This window comes from Melanerpes formicivorus, unplaced genomic scaffold (genome assembly GCF_026170545.1).
Source record: "Melanerpes formicivorus ecotype bairdi unplaced genomic scaffold, bMelFor1.0.p_v2 SCAF_4, whole genome shotgun sequence".
Classification (NCBI taxonomy): domain Eukaryota; kingdom Metazoa; phylum Chordata; class Aves; order Piciformes; family Picidae; genus Melanerpes; species Melanerpes formicivorus.
In genome coordinates, this window is record NW_027142356.1 from 16,486,625 (window position 1) to 16,510,617 (window position 23,993).

At 38.5% G+C, this 23,993-nt stretch overlaps 1 protein-coding gene across 3 annotated transcripts in view; it reads right to left on the bottom strand.

The window, feature by feature from the left end:
- Positions 1-23,993, bottom strand: part of GALNTL6 (polypeptide N-acetylgalactosaminyltransferase like 6) — a 440,839-nt gene that overhangs the window by 69,980 nt on the left and 346,866 nt on the right. For all 3 annotated transcript variants that reach the window (XM_068137080.1, XM_068137081.1, XM_068137082.1), the window contains exon 6: positions 20,402-20,585. In XM_068137080.1, coding sequence (XP_067993181.1) covers positions 20,402-20,585 — 184 coding nt within the window. The remainder of the gene's footprint in view (positions 1-20,401; positions 20,586-23,993) is intronic.

Consider the following 23,993-nt stretch of genomic DNA (forward strand, 5'->3'; position numbering starts at 1 on the left):
AACTGTAGAGAAGAACAGTAATTAGGTCAGTTTGACATTTGTTGTCTTACATTTATGAAAATATTTTCCTGAAGATTTCAGTTATACAGCAACACATAACCAAACTTAATACACGCAGTAAATTGTTGCCTGCTATTAGCAGTAATAAGAGAGAAGAGTTACAGTTGCAAAGCAGCTGCTGTAGCATTCAACCATATTCTGCTGGCAAGAAAATAAAACTAATGAAAGATTTAAAGGAAAAAATGCACGAGCCTTCTCAGACGTGCAATTAAATATGAATTGTGGAACACAAATAACTGTATTATAAAACACAGAATTGCAAGGAGAAGATTTAAATTATTAGCATTGACAGAATCACTTTTATAACTTTCCTTGTGAAACTATACACAGGATGCTATTCTACATGCAATGCTTATAAATAAAGCTAAAATGCAACAGAACACTGCAAATATTTTCCCCTCATAACTATACTTTAAAAGCAAAATCATGCTTCCACTGTAATTACAGAAGATGCTATTCCATTAACAATTAATATTAGGAATGAGTGGGAAAACAAACAAGCTAAAGAAAATAAATAAACCTGCTTCCAAGTATTGCTATAAGAACCCCATTCATAATTGAGTTTGCTGTTTAGTCATAAGGCTTAGTCTCCCAGTGGAGGCAGAAAGGCAATACAGTCATGACTAAGCTGTGTTTCGGGGTCAGGTGAAGTGGACTCCTGACATCTTTCAATCACTTGCAGATCCAACTATTCCTAGCAGCCAAAACCTGCTCTAGTTGGAAGATACGATTTCTTGACAAAGAGTAATAACAACAAAGAAAGAAAGAGTACATTTTCTTAGAAGAAGAATGAGCTTCACAGAGGTCAGCATTTTGTCTTTGTTTCTTCTTTTTCCAGAGCAGAGACAGTAGCTTCAAGCAAATCTGACACAGCACGCTCTGCATTAGCGGTTTTCTTCCTCCATACATCACCCTGTCTGTACCAATACCCTTTAGAAACCTTCTCATTAATCTGGAAGTGGTTCATACACCTGCATTTCCCAAGGAGAAAACTCAGCATACTCCAATTCCCCATGTAGAAGCAACATACAAAACAACCTTTCTCTCCCTGCACCACAGAGAGGGACTCACCTTGAGACTTGATTTCACTTCCTATGGGATTTATTAAATCACAGAGCAATGAAGCAAGAGATGCACACCGTCTGTTCAGGGTTCAGCTTTAAAGACGACTGCTGTAGGACACACTCTCATTATTGACTGTACAGGTGCCAACTGAAGCAATGACTACGAAAATTAAGAAACAGTGAAAAAAAATCTTCCTATTTTTGCTTTGGTAAGTCAAGGAACTCTGAAAGTATGCAGTAGATGCTAGCAAAAGATCTATGTAAGCATTCCTGGTAGCTCTTCAGAATCAACACATTATTTTCTGTGTGCTAATAATAAAGATAGGTGCCAGACAAAAATCAAATGAATAATAATCAGCCTCTACAAACTCCTATTGCCATGAGCAATGGTGTCCACATGATGAACACTACACAAGGCAGCCTCTTAAAATAGATCTTCACATCTCTGTGGAATAATGAAGTTCACTCCACTGTCAAGATATGTTCAGAGCATGTGTGTATGTATTTCATTATCAAGACAAAAGCCAACAGCCAAGTATTCAGCAAGAAGTACGCATCATATTCTTGACAAATAGTGTAAGTAATAAAAAGCTCCTGATTCAGTGAAAGGAATATAGTCAAGAACATTTTTCTTGCCTGAAAGATTTTGAGTGTAATTTTCTAGCTACAAGGTTTTATTGATGAAGCACAGGTAATTTGTACTCCAGGAGGAGGTTAATGTAACATCTTTTAAATATATTTTCTAATAAGAAGTCAGCATACAATCTATTGCAGTAAGCAGCAAAACATAAAAATAATCCTTTTTCAGGAACTGCATGGCTTGTCTGCAGATGTAAATAATCACTGAAAATATCAATTATTGCAAAAAGGTGTTTGTTTAGAAATTGATACATGAGGAAGGAGGGCTTTCCTCAGTCACTTGATTGTTCTAGCTGGGCCTGTGTCCTACAGCATCATTGTACTTAGACATCCTGCATCCGTACCATTCTAGCTAGCTGCTGAAAATACGGGATTTTAAGAGGCGTTATTTTGAATTTTAAGAATTATAGTACTGACCTATAACACCAAACAAAACATTTTCTGGGCTGCTCTTCAGGAAGCTACATTTTAAAAAGTCCACTGAATTATGGTTTCACACATATCCCTAATGTTAACTTCAAATATATTGTTTGAATTTTTACTTGAATTGCTTTTGAGTACTATAAATCTTAATCTTCAACACAAAACTTTTAAAATGTTTCCTGTTATTATAAGCCTTGCAAACTGTCTTTATTGCAAAAGGTTTAATTACCTTTATAATATTTCCCTCTTAGGAAACAAACACATAAATGAAGTGCTTCAGTGAATTAAGAATGCTCCTTCCTATGACTCAGTTACAAAATTAAGTCCCTTAATTGAGCTGAAGAGTTCAACAAATCACTAAGCGCTACTCTTTGTCCATAGAAATGAAGTTTTCATAGCAAAACAAATAGCTGTGCACCACTGAAGTTCTTTATAGCACTCCTTAAGACATTAAAGGCTAATGAAATGAATTGTCTTCTCCTTGACTACATCACACACTGCTTTCACCTGATGTGAACTTCAGTAAATAAACAAGGTGGGGAGCAATGCTAGGGCTGTTTGAAAACCTGGCCCAGTCTCCATGGGAACAACTAATCACTATTCCCTTTTAAAATGACCTTTTTCATATCAGGAAACAGATACAATGTCCTCCCTCTCAGTTCTCTCTGTTCTAGATGAAAAAAAGTTCAGCTGGAGTCTCTAAATGACTAATGTGTGGCTCCCAGGTACAGAAATCAAATTTGGACACAGGAATGCACTCATGACTTCACAGCATGCAGACTGGAATAGTTAATTTCTTACGGATGTTAATACATTGCACAGTGAATACAGAATTTTGCTGTTTATTTAATCACACAACACTCTTATCCTTTCCTGCCACAATGCCAACTAACTAGCTATTTGCACTTATGCTTTAAATTTCTCCTTGGCTCTTCTCTCCTCACTGCTTTTCAGTGGTGAATCTCACATTATTTTTTTTCTAATTAGCTCTTCAGTTTGCCAGGATCAATTTGCACTTTAACCCTGTCTTCCTGATGATTTGTAAGCTTCTACCAACACCAGATTTCTTGATTTAAAAAATTTACTACTTATTTATTGTTCAGATAATTAATGAAGACATTGACCAGAACTCAGCTGTGGGGTTCAGCAGAGGCATTTGCCACAGGGCCCTGTACCAGTACGAGAGACAATCTCACAACTGATTGTTAAACCACTCACAGCTACTCGCTGAGAAGTGTCCTCTCAGCCTGTTCTGTAGTCATCTGATGAAAATTAAAGATTCACAGTATCACAGTATAACTAAGGTTGGAAGAGACCTCAAGGATCATCGAGTCCAACCTATCAACACAGACCTCATGACTAGACCATGGCACCAAGCACCACATCCACATCCAATCTCCTCTTGAACGCCTCCAGGGACGGTGACTCCACCACCTCCCTGGGCAGCCCATTCCAATGACGAACATTCATCCATATCTATCACCTTTAAAAGAATGCCAACACTGGCAACACCAAAAAGCCTTGTAAGGAAGATCGCCTTTACTGCCTCCATATTCTGAGTAGCTGAGTTCCTAATATTGTACATCTAATATCTTGCCGCTACCAGAGGGAGGGATCTCACTCTCCACTCTCTCCTCTCATCCTTCCTGCTGTAACTTGCAGGTATGTGGTCTTCTCCCCCTGGAGCATCTTATCCTCCTCAAACTGCTTAATTCACTCAAATGCTAGAAAACGAGACCTTTTTTCCCCTTAGTGTGGGGTGGATTTTTTGCCACTTGAGTGAGTATACATGACTCCTGGAGGTGAGTACTGTAAAGCACAGAAGGCAAAACTAAGTCAGCAGTGTGACAGACTGCCCCACAGCAGGAGCATCCTCTCCCCATACTGGTGGCAGGGGATGGTTGTGGTCTCCCTGTGTCTCATGGCACCACATCTTCTGTCAAAGAAGGAAATGAAAATTCCATGACAGGGTCAGTTCCTGACAAGATTATATTAATAATTTTATTATCTTTTAGATAATTGCAAGTGGATTATTTAGTATTTTTTATCATTTCCAATTCATGTTCAAAGACAGCCTTGCTCACGTCTTTCTGACTACGTGGTTTATAATAGGCTCCAAACACAGATTAAATACTCTATAGTATCTACCACTGTCTTTTTCTTTTCCCTTCTTCATTCATCCAGAGTAATTTAATAAACCAGCCTTTTGCCTGTCCCAAAATTTCACGGCAAGTATACATCATCTTGTACAACACACAAATCCTCCCCCTTCTTCCCTCGATAAGATTTGAAAATCACTGGAAAAACATCTGTGGCTGCTTTACCTGACAGAGCACTTCTAAATTTTAGACAGCTACTGAATCCAGAAAAGTATGCCCAGCCTTTCCTGTTATGCTGCACTAAAATCACCTAAAACGATGCCCTCCATTTGCAGGTTTCTGGGTGCTTAAAATAAAAATTGCAGAATCACTCCAGTTTTGAAAGAACATGTGGAAATCAAAGCCCACACAACCTCTGTTTCAACTTTTCCCTGCTGTGCCTCAGCTCTCCTGCTTGCTGCTGGTGACTCTGCCTTCAGGGCAGGAATATCTCTCTGCAAGGTGCACTCAGACTGATGACATCCAGTCATGGATAGATATTGGAGGACACCAGCTGGAAGGTCCCTGGAGCCAACTCTGACATCACACTTGCAGGTAACTAATATGGACAGATGGCTAATTTGGCTTTAAGCCTGTATTCCAGGATATTCTACTCAGTAATTAACCTTACTTCTGATAATGATAAAACCTAACCATTCTAACAAAACATTTGGGTTTGCACCAACATTTCTGAGTTTTCTAATTTATTGATATCTGCGTTCATAAATCTCAACTTCAAAACATTTTCCTTTTTAGGCTTTAAAAATACTTTAAAAATACTTTTCTCATCTTTGTGAGTAAAAATTAAGAATATTTTTTAATTTAACTTCATGGATCAAAAGTTCCATATTCTGAGCTGTATTTGTTGTGACCAGTCAACTGAGTCACTTGGTGTGATAGTGCTATCTCCCCTTCCACAGTGTAAATATACAGCTGCCATTTGCTTTCCAGTAAGCCCTGCACACAGAATCCTGACATGATTTTCATGCTTTTTTTGAGATAATAAAGCTAGCTATACATCAACTATATGCATACATCAACTGAAGACAAACTGAAAGGGGCTGTAGCTGACATTAAATACTGGTGGAATTTATTTGCCTAATTTCCTTAAATTGATAAAGGACAGCTAAATGTCCAAAACTATTTTAGGAAATGCTTGATTAAAAAAATAATAAAGCAGACAAGAAGCTAATTAACTGGTTAATTTAAATTAGCTAAATTATAAAGAATGTTAAATGGGGGAAGATAGCTTAAGATGGGGTGGAAAAGTTTGGCCTAAACAGTTCTCTGTGGACACTTCCATTTGACTTTAACACTTCAGCACCGTAATGCACTGCGTTTAGCATGAAACAGTTTATAAACAGTTGGACAGTTGGCAAATTCTTGACAAATTCAAACACAGGTAGCTGCAAAAACTGTCACTACCAGTGACATCCAGCAGCAAGATAGAGCACAGCCCTTTGAGTCCTGTATTCCAGTGGCAAAGTGTTATTTCTTTCCTTAAAACCCTAGGTGTACTAGTGGTTCAAAATACCAGAATAATCCAAATCCAGAGGAGATGCATGTGACAATTACAGTGAATTTTGCTCTGTTCCTACCTTTGCCACATGACTCTCTGGAAAGTCACTTGTTCTGTGCTTCATCTATTAAATTTGATATCAATATCTTTCTACTTCAGTGGGATGTTTGGATAACTAGTTTATTAAAGCTTGTGACACAAACAAAAGCTTTTAAGAAAGATCTTTAAAAGCCCCTAGCGAAAGGTCAAAGATGCAAAAAAACGTTTCTTTTTATTAAGTGCTCATGGAACGAACAAAATGAGTGTCTCCTTTAGTTCTTAAAACTTGGTTTGAATCCCAAGAAGTATGTCTATTGCCTTTCAGAGACTTTCAAAGGTTTATTCTAGCCAGTGGCTAAATCTGATACAAGTATCTGTCTTCCAAAGGTAAAAAACAAAGTGGGTTCACTAGGCACTAACCAAAGGACCAGCAGCAAAGCCTGTTTCTTCTGTATACATCAGTAAGAGCAGAGACAGAGATTATGTATTCTGCACACACAGATTAGAGATGGAAGATGATTTTGAAGAAGAACAATGCTTTTAAAGCTAAACCAACCTATTCATATTGAAAGGAAATAGGGAAATAGGGAATTCTAGAACTTAACATGAGACAAATATTAAAGCACCTAGATACCTAATCAAAAGCTTACCAAGCTCCCAATCCCAAAACATAATTTCTTTCTTTTTTTTTCAGCAAAACATAGTTCTATTATTAACTTAACAGAGACCAGGATATCATTTCCTCATCATCTGAGTCCTGCCTTGCAGGTTCCTGTGAACTACAGCTGGTATTTTAAACTGCTATCCAAGTACTCACAAAACAACGGATATATAATTGGGATATTTCCTTTTTCCTGTTTGTAACCATTGCTTAGCTAATTATGCTCCAGAGACACTACCTGACTGAGCAGCAGCAATACTGATTAATTCAGAAAGAAGAAATATCAGATGCACAGAAAGGGAAGCTGTCATGAAAATCCCAGGGGAGTCTGTTTTAGCTAACAAATCTGACAGCACATCAGTTACCAGCCCTGCCTCTGGCAATGTGATGAGTTACTACTGCTCCAGCTATTGTTACCATCTACAGAGTTTTCTGAGGCCCAACATGAAAATTTCCAAACCAGTAAATTTTTCAGACTGAAATACCTAACTCAGAAAAAAGGAATAAGGACACCAACGTTTACTGTTTCTGTTACTATCAGAAGGATGTACATGCTGTTAACATTACTCTTACAAGGACAGAAGCCAGAGAGAAAAAAAACAAACCAAACCAAAAGGCTGAGAAAGACAGAATTCTCCAAGGTGAACACTGACAAACTCTGACTTTATGGCTAACACCAAATTTGCTTAAATAGACAGCAAATATACAAGACACCAGAGTGTATATTTTGAATATCAAAATGCTAGTCATCCCTATCACGCTTCCACTTGCTCACTGATTTGTAATATATGTTTATCTATGGTTTTCTGAACCTTCAGATTAATTAACTGCCATAATTCTTCTAAAAATCTGTTTTTTTCCCCATGCTATTACACATGCAAATCACAATAGGAAAATTAAAAACCAATATCACTGTGTTTACTTGAGGATTCTAATAAAACATCTGTGTTAAGGTAAAGTGATGTTACCAAAGAGATCAGAGTTGAAATAGCTTTTAACCTAGATTAAAGTGTGCTTTGTCTCCCCTCCCCACAACAAATAGTACTTTTCACAGAATCACAGAATGTTAGGGGTTGGAAGGGACCTCAAAAGATCATCTAGTCCAACCCTCCTGCCAGAGCAGGATCATCTATATCAGATCACACAGGAACACATCCAGGTGGGTTTTGAATATCTCCAGAGAAGGAGGCTCCATGACTCCCTGGGCAGCCTGTTCAAGTGTTTTGTCACTCTCATAGTGACAAAAATTTTCCTCCTGTTTCCATGGAACTTCCTATGTCTCAACTTCCACCCATGGCCCCTTGTCTTGTCACTGCACATCACCAAGAAGAACCTGACTCCATACTCTTGGCACTCACCCTTTACATATTTATAAACACTAATGAAGTCACCCCTTAGTTCCCTCTTCTCCAAGTTAAGGAGCCCCAGCTTCCTCAGTCTCTCCTTGTAACAAAGATGTTCCACTCTCTTAAGAATATTTGTGGCTCTGCACTGGACTCTCTCAAGCAGTTCCCAGTCCTTCTTGAACTGAGTGGCCCAGAACTGGACACAATATTCTAGCTGTGGTCTCATCAGACCAGAGTAGAGGGGGAGGAGAACCTCTCTCAACCTACTAACCACAGCTCTTCTCATACACCCCAGAATTGCACTGGCCTTCTTGACCACAAGAGAACATTGCTGGTTCACCGTCAACCTTCCACCTACTCAAACCCCCAAGTACTTCTCCCATTCTCTACTTTCAATATAGAGGTATACCAAGAAGGATCAAATAACTCAGAACACCCCTCTTTGAAACCTACAGGACCCATCCAAAACACTTTTCACTTCTGCCTCCAGTTTTACATGACCTCTTCCAAGTGGCATGCTATTGCTATCAACAATGTTTCTGCAAATAAAAAAATATGTTAATTTCAGGTTTCATTTGAAATGGAAGTGAAAAAAAAACCACATTCAGCTTATTGAATGAAAATGGACTCCAGTATCGGAAAAGCAACATCAAAGTTCTCAAGGAATCTATCAAATGCATCTCATCTTGCTGCTCTACTGAACATCTTGTGCCTGTTAACAGAACCAAGACCAGATCATTTGAACTTTTGCAAAAATACCTGTTTCAAGTATCTGAGATACACAAGGTCAGGTAGCTTAGGAATGGATGAAAGAGGTATTTGATAAGTTTTGGAAAGGGCAAATGCAACTTTGAGATCTATTAGTGAAGATCTTTTCAGGAGATATAGATTAATAGCACTGCTGAGGAGTGCGTGCAGTACGATGCTGTACACAAATCTGGCCTCCAAGAAAAGGAGAAATGAAACTAAACATAGAGCTGTGCTAGAACATCCATGGGAATTATGGATTCGGTATTTTATGAGGCTGAAGAAGACCACTGAAGTGAAGACTGAAACAGCATGTGATTTCTCTTTGGCAACAAACCGGGAGTTATCTGAGCGATGAAATATTTTTAAACAACCTGGTGGCCTAGGTGTGTTCAATTAATTTCAGAAATACCAATGTTTTCACAGGCCTGAGGCATCACCTCTGCTGCTGTCAAGTTGCAGGAAGTCCTTTACTCCTGCTGGGGTCACAGCTTCATGGGTTGAACTCTGCATTGTTGTGCTTCATTTCTGCTCTTGGAGAATTTTGGATTCTCTATTATGTCCAGAATGTCACAAGATGCAAAAATGTACAAATTAATTTAATAAAGTTTAATATTTAACTTTTTCTTAGTCAAATGGAACCGCTCAAAAATCAGCTGTCTAGACAACTACAGCTCTCATCTCATGAGGTAATTAATAATTCTGCTGGTGCTTATTGTTTATACATACAGAGCACAGTGTTTCTGTAATCTTCCACATTTCTGGAAAATTCCCTTTCCTGCTGGGTAATAGTTGGTAATAGTTGTTTTTCCATTCAGAGCATGCTTCCATTTTATTTCTGTACCTATTCGAAGAAATTGCTCAGAGCAAAAAGAAATTTAGAAGAAACCTACTTCATTTAGCATTTGAATTCCACCACTGTTTAGCATGAACAGCAGAAAAAGGTACTTAATTCTACATGGTTGATGTGACTTTACTGTAGAAGCACCTTATGTGGCATCTGATCTAAACTGAGTCTTTGTAAAACTAGCAGTGTGAATGTGGCAGTTACTATCAATCAGCCCAAGCATCAGATTTCTAGTTTTACCATGCATTGTACTATATTTATTCTTTATATGAGTTGTAGTGTCTATAAGACAACAGTAGTATGACAGATTCCTTCTGAAGCTGAGAAGAAATGATAGTGTAAGTTGTGAAGGAGTTTGGGGCACCTGAGATTGTAACCATATTTTCTTTATTAAGACCTAAGCTAACATGCACAGGCCAACTAGTTTGACGTCAATAACTTCATTATATACATGGCTAAATAACACTGAACAAAATTCCACTAAAAATAGTGGCTTTAAATTATTTTAATACCATAAAACCGGCAAAACTCTCTGCATTTCATTTCAACAAGCACCTGAAGGGGACTTTGCCCGCATGAGCCAGTAGGTGGAGATGTCAGCCCAGTAATTGCTGCAGAAAACAGCAACGCGACAGTTCCTGGTACAGCTGAAGGTTTGTATAATACAATTTAGCCGAGGTTAGATTTCTTAATAAGCATTAGATGAGACAGATGGAATCTGCTTGCAATTAAGGCCCATCTATCAGCCTTCCTTGCCACAGACATTCTTACAGGCTATGGTCAGCTGTGCCTGCAGAGCTTCGGAAATTTTCAAATTCAAAAAACTATGAATGAAAGTAAGAAGACAAAGAGTTAAACAAGTGATGAAAAGACATTTTGTAACACCTGATCACGTGTCCTCAAGTAAGTTAAATAAGCTTAATCAGTGTGCACATGTACCACATGAAAAAAAAACCACCAAAAGCAGTAATATAAAAGTATAGTCTCAGTCATCCAAATATTTTGACAAGTTTTGAGCCCTTCCATGCTTACAGAAATTATGAGCATGTTATTACCTTCCAGTAAACATACGAAGGTTCTTAAAGTATTACTGCTTCCATTGAGACAGTCACAATACTCTGTTTTGGTATGAAAACTTTATGAATCAATTAAATTATCATTACAGGAACTCTTAGTGGAAACTGACTGCAATAATGCCTGATGCAATAATGTCCCTATTTAGCAGAAATCGAAATGTAAACAATTACAGTAATATAAGACAAAGTGTATAAATTAAAGCAATATAGTTGGACATTTATAATAATGTATTTGTTTTGGTTATGTTGCTTGATTTAAGGTCTGATGTGAACACCCCTGAAATGTTAGGGCCCATATGACACATATCTGCATCTCTATCTATATCACCTATATCTGTATCAACTACAAGTAAGAAAGGATTATTCTTCGTTCCTGAATGCCCTTTGAAAAAGTCAGGAACAACCAGAGATTATGTTGTGAACAGTTTTGGTATTTAAATTGTCATTCTGTTAAAAAGAATCACTATGAAATGGGCAAGGCATTAAAACTTACTGCAAGGCAGTGAGCTGGGTACTTGAAGTACTTAAGATATTTGCTCTTCTTCAGTGTGTTCTGGGAGCCTCTGAAACCACTGCCTAGAGGTCTCCAGAGAATGGTCTGAAAATACCATTCCAAACTACTGGCTTTCCCACTGTTTAAGTTTTCCTTTGGTAGTTTGAGAGGTCCTTTGCATGTTTGCAATGCTTTGGAAGGGAAATGTGTTACTGTTCTCCTAGAGTGCTCCTGGCTTATCACCACCTTTTTCACTCTTAATTTACTACATGTCCACGGGTCATTTGTACTCATGGTAAAACAGACTGGTTATTTACCCTAGCACAAAAAAGCCAGGGAAGTTCTGCAGAATCAGCTAAACTCTCTGCTGGAGAACCAGGAGAGCAGAGGAAGCGGGGTTATCCTCTCTCCTGGCAGGCACTTCATTCTCTGTATGGGGGCAAATGTCTACAGCACTTCTCCAGTACTGAAAGTAACACGGAAGCATCGACTTAACAACTGAAAACATCAAAGAGGTTGAGTTTGCAAGAAATTCACTTGAAGATAATTTTGTGCTGTTCTCCCACACAGGAAAAAACTATTTTGAGGAAAAAACCTCAGAAGCTGATACTTGAATCTTGTTCCCTAATAAAGGACACTGTCTTGGCAGTTTACAGGAAAACAGATGTCAACTGTTTTGAACCTTATTGGTTCCTGGTCTTTTAAAAGATATGCATCAGATTTTATAAATAAATTAACACAGTAAAATTTGGAGTGTTTATCAGAATTTTCACCTCACAGGTTGCTGGAGGCATTTGCCTTTGACTCTTGTTGAAATTTGTCTTCAGATAGAATAATGACATCTTGGTTACTTATATGAGAAGAAAAGAGATGCTAGGATGCCTGGAGATAATACAGAACATGACCTTGCATGTCTTACTTCTAAGGTGCTCATCATACCAATACTTATACTGAACTCTCCTAATACTTTGAACGAAACTTTTATTAACTCTCTTTTTCTCACTCAAGCCTCAGATAAAAGACCTGATCCACAGACAACTGCCAGGGTTAACAACTACAGAAATACAGAAGAGACATAACGATTGTCAGAGAGATGCAAAAACTGCTGATAACCATTACTAAAAAATAATCACCTGTAAGGCAACATCACAATCAAAATTGTTTTGAGGTAGTATCCATAAATACTGTCCTGCATCTGGCTCAGTTCAGTGTTTTATTACAAACCTACATGGTGCAATTCAGCAAGGCCATTCCATGGAGCTTTACACAGGGCATTGTGTGTTCACTGTATTAGTTTGGAATGTGTGTCTGTGAGGTCCTAGATCTTGGTCTCAAGTCTTGAAAGGCAATTGTGGAAAGAAAACTGAAGAGCCAGCTGCTATTGTGCTGTAGATCTGAAGCCATCTGGAGTATCTGGAGAGAGTCTCATGTACCATTTTAGAAAGATTTGCTCAGCTGGAAGCAAGATTGCCAAATTGGACACAATTTCCAGGGCCACGGAAGTGGTGGTACACATTGCGTTTTTGGTTAAGAAAATGGAGTAACCACTGGATGCATTGCTGGAAAGCCAGACCTTGATTTCTAACATGGCCCAAACAGACATTTCTACAATCAGGATTTAGGATAAATTTTGCCAGAGCTCAAATAACAGTGCAATAGGTTGCAAAACTTGGGAGGGTTAATCAGAATTGAAAAGTCTTTGTGAATTGGAGAAGTGAAGTAAACAAACAAAAAATTAAAAATGTTTGGCTACAGATTATGACACTGGTTTAGGGACAGTAAAGGGACATAGCACTTCAAATAGATATGAAGACAAATATCTTGCCTCCAAGCATGTAAAATTTGGATTACAAGATGAGGATGATGAACACTGGCCTAGATACCAGTTCTACAGAAAACGATGTGGAGGTTGCACCACATTACAATCCTGGCATGAATCAACAACATCAAGGAAATATAAACTGGAACATAGCAGCTGAAATAGGCAAAGTGACTCACCTATTTACAAGGCTTTGGCCAGTGCATTATCTGTTCTCAGTATGGAAAAAGTCCAGAGGAGAGCAAAAGTAATAATCAGAGATCTAGAAAACGTGACTTAAGCAAAACTGAAAAAAGTCATTTCCTTGAAAATAAATAATGAACTGATCTGACATGAGCCCTCAAGTACCTACTACAAGGACTCCTCCCAGGGTAGAACATACACGACAAACCAAACGGGGTTAAAGCTGTGATAAGAAGGTTTCTGATTACATATTATAAGAACAATGCTGAAATACTGGCTATATAAAAAATTCTTCCCAGACTCTTCTTTTCATGCTTCCAGCACACACTGCAAGGGCAGCTTGATTTCTTTAGAGTGGGAGTCAGGAAAATCTCTTCACCTGAGGGGTAAGAGGGTCCTATACCAAGACAGTTGGACAGTCAGAATTACTTTATGTAGACAAAAAAACCCAGAAGGAATATATCATCAGGTGAAATGCTTATTATGCCATGCTTAGTTGATAGCTGACTGAAATAAAAGAACCATGACATTGGAGGGGAAATGAAGAAAAGCACTGTGATCATAGAATCATACAACTATGGAGTATCTGGCAGACTCTGTAGAGTAAGGGAGAAAGGGAGAAGGGTACACACCACACATACCCCTACCCTTAGCTATTCATGTTGGACAGATGCTAAAGAGTATTAGTAAAGTTGAGCCAGTGAGTATGCATGGAACTTGCATCAATGTGCATTTTTTGGAAGTGCACAGAGGGGTCTGACAAAATTAATTGTTTTAGTCTTTGTTCTGTCTTCTGTTGGGAGCAGCTGTAGCACTAGATTCAGGCTTTAAATAGCAATAGGTCATTCCTTACTAAAACCCTAACAAAAAACAAGCAGAAATGAAGTGGATTCAGAGGTCACTCCCAGCTTTATGCAGGTAAACAATAAAAAATGTAATTGTTTCTTAATACCAATAGGTGTCACCACATTCTGCATGAAAAGTTACAGAGAAAATAGCTTGAAAACATTAAACCCAAAATTTATCACAAACAAAAATGATTATTTTTAAATGGTAATTTCTTTTCTTTACAGAAAATTTGCCAGAGATGATTTTATAATTTTGACAGCCAAGTCATCTGTATCACTAGCATATTGATAGTGTTCAATATCTCACCTGCATGCACTGAGCAACATATCTCTGTCTCCTTCTTGGACACCATCCCAGTCTTTTTTATGTAAAGAAATATTAAAATTCCTGTCCAGAAACTACTTAGTTTTCTAATTAAGGATAGTTTTGGTGACCCACTCTATGAATCTCCCCAGCATATGGGCATATAGACTATCAAGTTCTAAAGTTAATGCTTGCATGAAGTAGCAGGCTAACAGCACTAGAAATATATAAATTGAAGATGTTTACACTTTTGTGCTAACCATTAAGCTCCAACTGTAAAAGGAAGCTGGAAATACAAGCTCCTACAGAAGCAGAAAAACATAGCTACTTTGGCACTAGAGTATCAAGGCATTATGAATAAAATTATTTCCCTTTTGACTTGGAAGGTATGAGCCACTAGCAACATTCAAGTTGGTGTATCAAATCTGAATCTACCCAATTCAATAGCATCTAGGACTAATACATTATCAACAGCCAGTAAGTTAAGACTCTTTACAGTCATCTCCTTTGAACTGGCCTTTTGAGTAAGTGTATGTGGTTGTACAAAACCTCTACATAGAAATCCCAACAAAGGCAGGAGAACATGATTGAATATGTATATCTTCACTCATAAATAGTGTTTAAATGTCAGCATTTTTCACTGACAAAAATTCTGAGATTTTCATGAGGCCACGAGCAGATGGCAGTTTGCAAAAGCTATTGTTATCTCCACTAACAGTTTTCTACAGACCATAGCTTATAAAAACAATATATCAAGACCTTAAATTATAAAACCTTGCATTTCTGGATACTGCTTCTGTGTAAAATAATGCCTTGGCATCACATTTTCCTGTAGCTCTGTTCAAAACAGTAGGTTATATTCAGGCTTTTAAAACACAGACAATTGTTTCTGGTTGTGAGAGGTTTTATGAATATGTTTATAGGCAGAAATCAGTCATAAAAGACACAGACTATAAAGCACTGGGAGCACAGAACAGAAATCATTGTCCAAAGCACTTTCTAAACTACAGAAAATGATCATAAAATTGTAAAAGTACTTGTCAGATATGAAATGCAGTCTTAGCAAATACTTTCTTTGCACCAGCATGTTGTAAAAATATATAAATACTGAAAATAAGGGGCTGGAGAAAAAAGAGTATTTCTGACAGTGTGTCAAATTCAAATAAAAGAGCAGGCTGACAACAGCTTGCATACTAATAATGTGATTTTAGATACACAATTCAACGGAAAGTGCCAAGTAATCTTCTAATCCAACACACAATTTGCTATATTAACGTCATACATCCAGTGTTGAGAGTCTGTGCTGCAAGGGAAGAAAAAAATGTACTGATCATCTAATTTCATCCCTTGAGCATGTCCAAACCATTACCAAAAAGTGCATCCATAAACCATAAGTAGCCCCTGTTATCATGAGCCCTCAATTCCATAAGCTTTGTCAGACTCATACCTGAAACCTACTTTACAAATAGGAAACTGAGTATAGGAACTAAACTGCCTCACCAGATATTACAACATTCTTTCTACTTCTTTGCCTATCCTAGTATTTGCCAAACTATTCCTCTGGTCTTTTGCTAGAATTACATGGTTCTTCAGCATTGTCTCCTTTCAGAGAGGTCTGAAGGTGACAGCTCTACATCAGAAGGCAAACAAAGAACTCCCAGGGAGTAAGGAGTGGTCATATATCAAAAAACTCATTAATTTTCTCAAATATGTACTAGAAGTCTTGGCATCCAGTAAACAGCACCTCTCTCATAGGTTAAGATTTCCATCCTGAGTTGCAACTTAATAGCAATGCTGTTAGGTTTAACTCACAACTTTCCCTCCCTCCTGTACCATAAGATTACGCCACCATGAAACTGCTCTGAGGAGCTGTGAAGCCCTTTTCTGCCATAACTGATTTGCACTATATTAATCCTCTCTATTAGTTTGTGGTTTGTCCAAATAGTTATTTGAGTTGAATTGTTGTTTTCTTTCCGATTAAAAATATGTTGCTGCTGGCATGAACGGACACTGATGCCCATTTTCAGATTGGGCATGTGATAACGTGAATTGATGTAAGTGCTGCCAGGAAGCAAACAGCAGTCATCCCCAGGAGGCTTGAGTATATCAAACCTTTGCTTTAAACTTTCACAGAGCTTTTAGCCCAAACAGACTACTAAATCATGTGAACTGACATGCTGTATATCACAGTCCATTATAGTAACAAGGTTACCCTATTAGTTTAAGTGGCAATTGCTTGTATTAGGCAAACTCCTCCAGAGACTAGGATACTTGCACCACAGAAAGACAAAGCCACACAAGAGCATGCTCTTATGTCCCAAACCCATGTATCCCATGTACCCCATAAGGGCATGCTCCCAAACCTCTGCCATGACACGGAAACAAATAATTGAGCGACAATAAGCCGATGTGATCTATGCCAAAAAGGAGATAAAGATCTCTGGTACTCCCTGCTTATAGACTAGAAGAAAATTTCCCTGGTCATCTCAAATTCTGCTTAATGATCATTGACCCTGTGATCAAGAGAGTGGGTATCAACACGCTGTGATAAGGATTCCACAACTGTCTGACAATTTCCAACAATGCGTTAGAACACCAATTTGCTCTGTGTCGTTTATACAACCATGAATGCATCTGAAGGCCCTTTCAGAATATATTGCAGTAGCTGTACATGACTTAAAAGAGAAAGATCACCACAGCCAACTGTGATGAGCTGCAAGTGTGACAAATCAGTTGAATGCAGCATAAAACTCCTGTTGTTTCTATGGCACACGGAAAAGAGAAATTAACAAAGATATCACAGATTTAGCCTCTGGGTGGGAACACAACATTATTAAGGGTGAAGTTCAGTTTCCATGCCTCTAAGGATTCAATATATCCTGAAAAAAAGAGCAACACAGATCTTCAGAAAAATAGCTAATCTTAAAGGCTATGAGATCCATTTCATAGAATCATAGAATTGTTTCAGTTGGAAAAGATCTCTAAGATGATCAAGTCCAACCTGTGACTATGACCATGACTATATATCCAAGACTATGACCAGATAGATGGTGTCCCCACAGGATAGGACTTGTCAAACACTGACTATGGAATGCAGTTTGGGGGAAAAAAAAAGTGTGGAAAACCCTAGTTCAACTGGCTTTGGAGCTCAGCAAGCTCCATGCTATTGTCACACCAAAAGACGACCTGACAACACTTCAGTTTGTTGTGTCAACAGCAAACACTCTGCTGATGTCTGCTGCAGCAGTACTGTCGTCATATGCAGATGGAAAGCAAACGTACCATTCAGATAATACAATCACTGCTCTTAGGTCTTCTATAGTTTGATCTGGTTTTATGTATGTTATCTCTTAGGCTGATGATATATATTTTTTTTTTTGCTTAATATGCATATTGAGTTGGCATTTTAAAGGAGGGAAAAAACTCATCAGCTCCATTTTTGGATCACATACCCAGTATTTGCTGGTGTTTTACTAAAACTACTGGCAATTTTCCAGTTCATTAAGCAGCTCAGATCTGATGCTGCTGGGAAGAAATAATGCTATTAAGATACCAATAGTAAAATATTTAATCTAAATTAAAAAAAAAACCCTCCTGCTTACAAAATAGTAATAATAATAATTATGGTCCTGGATGAGGCTATTTTTCATTTTAGTGTATATGCATCTACAGGAAAACTGTCCTGTCTCTTTAATTCTGGAGAAGATGTCTTGGTCAGTTAAGTTACTGATATCTACAATGTGTCCAGCTCTGGGCCCCTCAGTTTAAGAAGGACATTGAGACACTTGAACATGTCCAGAGAAGGGCAACGAGGCTGGGGAGAGGCCTTGAGCACAAGCCCTACAAGGAGAGGCTGAGGGAGTTGGGATAGTTTAGCCTGGAGAAGAGGAGGCTAAGTGGTGACCTCATTGCTCTCTACAACTACCTGAAAGGTGGTTGTAGCCAGGAGGGGGTTGGTCTCTTCTCTCTAGCAACCAGCACCAGAACAAGAGGACACAGTCTCAAGCTGTGCCAGGGGAAGTTTAGGCTCGAGGTGAGGAGAAAGTTCTTCACTGAGAGAGTCGTTTGTCATTGGAATGGGCTGCCCAGGGAGGTGGTGGAGTCACATCCCTGGAGGTGCTCAAGAGGGGATTGGACGCGGCACTTGGTGCCATGGTTTAGTCATGAGGTCTGTGGTGACAGGTTGGACTTGATGATCTTCGAGGTCTCTTCCAACCTTGGTGATACTGTGATACAATGGTTTGTAAAGTTTACCATTTACTGTACTTGTTGTAAGCAAGTATTATAGTTTGAGGTTTCAACAGCCCTAGGAGAAAAGCAGTACTGACTTTGAAACAGAAAATGATTTCTCCCTTAAGGAAAATTCCTACTGATTATTTAGAACACTTCTATACCCTCATCATTCCAGGCAGAGGGTACCTTTGAGTAAAGATACTGTCCTAGCTCATCCACTGGTTTGTGTAAGAACTAGGATGCCTTTCCACCATTCTGGGGAGATGACTACTCAATTGTAAGACATTTATAGGTTTCATTGTCCTATATGTTGTTCCTTATGAAGCCATTTATCTGTGTGTCTCATGAATACAGGCACAACAAAGTGGGTATTTACTGCAGTAACACTGATTGTAACAACAGTTCATGCAAAACCATCACATCTGTTGCTCTGTACTGCACAAAGCCTCATCTGTTCTAGAAAGGTTCCTGCGAGTTTCTTCTCTCCAGGCTTCCATTGTCTTTGAGAAATGCATACTACAAACTGCAAATGTGTGAACTGGCTGATAAGCAGCCCTGTAGCTATGTTGGCAATATAGAAATTTTACTTATACACAAACCTTGCTGAACCAAATTATATACAATGGGCTTTCAGTAAGTGGCAAGAAATTACAACTGCTTGGAAGACCAGGAAGACTTAGCGAAGAACAATGGAAGCTCCAGCAGCTCTGAACTGTTATGTGATTACACTAGCTGCCATCTATGTTGTGGAGTGGTTACACTGCCAGCCGATGGAACATACTTCAGCACCACAAACACCAATGCAAGATGAAGACTGCTGGGCCCAGAGAGATGGAGGTAAGTAAAAAGAAACAAGCCAAATAACAAAAATAAGTCCATTGAATGCCCCAGTTAACTACTTCTCTGTATATATTGCTGGTCATTCCCTGGGCATGAGAGCCATTGTCTGCATGAATCAGAGCCATTACTTCGAAACAGTGCAGAGTCAGGGCCAGACACACAGGTTTTCTATTGCTATTGTTCCCAGGTTTTGTTTTAAGGAGGTGAAAACACTGAGCTTTAAAACTTCCAAAACCTGCAGCGTGGAGTTTCAGCCATTGCTACTGAGACCATCAGAGCCAGTCCTGGCTGACATTTCTGCTGGGATGCATGATGTGTGAGAGACTTGGAGACATTGCCACACTGCACAATGCCTGTCTGTCTGTCCCCTCTCTGCTGATGTGGATTAACCTGAGCTGATCCTGACATGAGAGTAATTAAAAGAAGAAAGGATCTACCTTGTGAAAACTAGATCATTCCTGTGAATGAGCTGATTTATACAATACTGGGATCAGTGGCTAGCTTATCAAAAACTAGTTACAAATCAGCATGACACTGTTCAAGTGTGGCATCCTTGTGTTTAAATTACAGCAATACAGTAGTAATATCATCGGTCATAAACAAAACACCTGCTGGCAAAATGTGGACTCAGTTATTGATGCATATGTTGCACCCCACCTCCAGCAAACCAAACATTAAACTACAGTCTGTTCAGGAAGGTGCTTCACGCAATAAATGGAGTACTGTAATCACATTCACTCCTTGTCCAATATTTTTTCCAATACTTTTGTACTGTCCAATATTTGTTTACTTTTTTTTTTTTTATTATTTTGTATTTGTCCAATACTTTTTCTTAACTACAAGTATGTGTCTGTTTCTTTCACATATAACCACTGGAAAAGAAAAGATGGGAAAGATTTGTGTTTCTAGGCACAGCTTGTGAATTCTGCAACTTGTTACCCTGATTTTTTCCCCTGTTTTGAGGTTTAATAAACCGGTATAAAAGCTTTTCGCTTTGACTACCTTCCATTAGCACAAAGTGGTGGCCTGCCTGGAAATTCCTGGGCTTGGATTCTTCTGCTACAGCCACCTTCTTTGCCTGCTCTGCTTCACGTTCCCACTCTCCCTTTTATTGCTACTTACTCAAAGGGGTCGCTGGGATCAGCTCTCTGGAGCTCTGGAGGAATCGGTATTCTTTTGTAGTACATTTCCCAGTCAAAAGCTCCTCGCATGGCATCCCCCGCCTGTGCCTCGTAGCCAAAGTGATTGTGGTCAATGACATCGATCATAGGACACACGATGGTTTTGTGGTTTAGTGCAATCTGGTCTGAAAAATGAAAGTAGAAAATAGGAAATGGCATTCTAGTCAAGCCATCTATCATATTACTGCAAAGTGAATCCCACAGGTTTTCTGATGTTTGAAGATTGCTTGCTTTGTTCCCTATGGCCCTCAAATAATTTCATTTTTCAAATCGGTATCAAATGCAGACTGGACTTAATGCAGTTGGGCAATGATTAGAGGCATTTACAGTTCTTTAAAGGGAAGCATATCCCTGTGAGGATCACAGGAGTCCAGTCATCTATATCCCTGTCACTTCGCTACTCTGAGTTGTCCCCAATCTGTCAGCTATGGAACAAACCAGAAAGCAAAATGTAAAAATACACTTTCATCTGTGGGGAGTGTGTACAGCAAGCTCCTGCAAGAGAAATTTGTGTTCCTAAACATAAATCTCAACCCTTGCAACCATTCAGCCACTTGTCCTGTGGCTCTAGTGTGCATCAGCTATGAGATCAAACGCTACAAATTGAGGGCAAACACCAGCATAAAGAGCGAAACAGGACTTGTGCCCTTTTTTACTACCAATCTTATAAAGACTCCACAGTGTTGTCCTTACTCACTTGTGTGCTTTTTTTTTTAATGAAAGGAGTTCCTTTCTGATTTAAAAAATAAATAAATTAGAACTCTGAGGCTAAATTGAATTCCCATCTCTAGCATGAGGGCAGGGCAGTCCTGAGGTGAATCCTATTGCTTAATCACTTAGAATATCCTCTTTACTTTTCTTTCTTGTCTAATGAGCTCCAACTGCAAAAACTAGGCAGAAGAGCAATAGTTTGAACTAAGGAAGTAGAAGCAAAATTTGTAGCTGCATTAGCATGAAAGGACAGCAGAAAAACTGCCTATGAACTCTTGAAAACAAAATCTCAAAATTCCAAGTATAATTTTTTTCTCAAATAGTAGTCCAGATTCTTTACAAAATATACTACACTGTAGGGTTTACATGGAAAACTTGTGTTTTGTTTTTAAGGACTGGATTTCTCCAGTGCTTGATCTCTTAAAAAACCAGAAGGCTGAGAGTGGAATGAACACTTAGACAGGAAGTCAGGTAGTACTGGTATAATGATTAGTATTAGGGATTCTGCTTCTTTACTTCTGAAGGACTGAAATTAAAAAAGATTACTGTAGCAAAACATCTGCAGTTTTCATATTTATTCTCAGTTATTGAGTAGAGAATGTCAAAATGGTGGAACAATGCTGACCGCTAGGGAGAAATTACTGTGTCTGGAAATTCAGCAGGTTCTTTTTACATCCTTATCCTTTAATAGTGAAATAAATTTAAAGCACAGGCTCTCACGAAATTCTAGGAAAATCATCTCAGACGTAATGGCTGCATTACTGTTGCTATTGCCAAATATAATTACATTTACTGGTATACTGTGTAGTGTTATCTGCAATCATTATGTAGAGTTATTTTTACATAATCTCTTTCCTGTGATGGTCCTGCTAATAGTTAGAGGGCTTATAATAATCTGTCTCTGATACCCTCATTCTAAATTGATTGGAGGAGAGAAACTAAATGGGATTGATTTGGCTGGAGCAGGTCAAAGGTAGACTCATAATACATTAGCATCCTTCTCTTGATCTTTAAGAGCTGCTGCCTTTAAATAGACTGAAGGATTGGAACTATCCAAGTCACATGCAGAGACAGCCAGGGAGAAAATTATTTGACCAATGCTCAAACTCAATTCCACTTTTCATTTCTACAACTCTGCAAGAATTTTGCAAGTAAAATAGTCCTTACCTGCCTGTTCTTGTGTGTTTCTGCAGAATTTACTTTTCAGCCTCAAAAAAGCTTTAGACATGATGAAGAATCACAAGAAGAGCTTGACTTCTGAAGAAACCAGGGTGCTTTTAGTTGTGCTCACCAAGGGGCAGAGTAATAAAACTAACAGCATCAGTATTTCTTTCACTATGCCTAAAACAATGTATTTTGCATACATACATAAAAGTAGCCCCAGTAGAAATTCAGAAAAAAAAGGGCCATAAGTCTCACTTTCACAAGAGAGCTAGTATCAGCTTTACAGTTGTGAGCATGCTTCTGCCTTTACCAGCCACTGCTCTTCATCTCCTCTGCTCCTAATGCACGACACTCAAAGCTGCAGCTGAACTGCTTTACAGTTTCTTTTGCATTGCCTCTACTCACCGTTCTCTCACAAATTTGTCCTGGTCTGAAAATTTCCATGCATTATTTCAATGCATGGCAAATACTCTTATTTTCCTACTTAGATACATGATTAAAGATGGTGATAAAATATGAGTGGCTCAGAAAACTAGATCTGGTTATCTGATTTGTCACATGTACTTGTACTCTCAGTCTCCCCACTGGCAAGTAATGCATCATATGAATGTTGTAGAGATGGACAGCTATAGCTAGCAGCTGTCTTCATAACTAGCTAAGCATGATCTAATCATGATATAGTTCTAAGTGTTCTTCAGGAAAAAAAAAATCTCTTTTGACAAACCTAGTTCTGTTAGCCTATGGCACTACTAATATATTGTCCATCCCCCCTCTTACTGCTCCCACAGCAACATCAGCAGAAGGAAAGAAGTGCCTGCATCTTTCAGCTGGTTTGCTGCTTGGTTTCTTACCTGCAATAACCACTTTCACACTACACTAAACTCTCTGCTACAGCAGCTGGAGCCCAAGATGTATTTCCTGCTGCTGACTTTATACTGCTGTGGAGTCATAACAAACAGCTGTGTTTCCAAACATTTTTACATGCCTACAGCTGCCTGCCTACATCAGGCAAAACTCTCTGAGATTTCTGAGTGTCTTATCTCAGTTTAGAAACACATTAAAACTAAAGAAATAAACTAAACAAAGAGTAAAGAAAAAACAATTTTGCACAATTTTGGTTTTAAGAAAACAAAACAAAGAATTGTAATTGAAGCTCCACAAAGCTATTTAGATAACTAACAAATACTGAAATAACTCAGTCTTCCTTTTGTCCAAAGAATTGATAGTCAATTCTAAAAACTTAATTTAGATACCTAAATAACCTTGAGAAATGCATTTACATGATTGCTCCCGGCTTCCTCATTGCTCCTGGCATTCCTACATCCACTAACATTCAGTTCAAGGTCTTATTCTGAACAAAACCTGGTTTGGAAGAGTGGAAACTGCTGCCTCTTTCAGTGAAGACTGGCGGTCTTTGCTCCAGAACAGTGCTAAATTTTGCTCTAGTTGAAGATGTAAACTACATGTGGGAGATACAATCAGAGCTAAAACAGGACAGCTTCAAAGCAGTAAATATCTAATATATCCTCTGTTGCAATTTCCCTGAATGACATTCAGTCACACAAAGTGTTGAATGAGTCACAAGATAGATCTTTACATAAACACTTGCAAAAATACATTAACTTTATTATTAGTAGCAGCTAGGTGTCATCTGATTT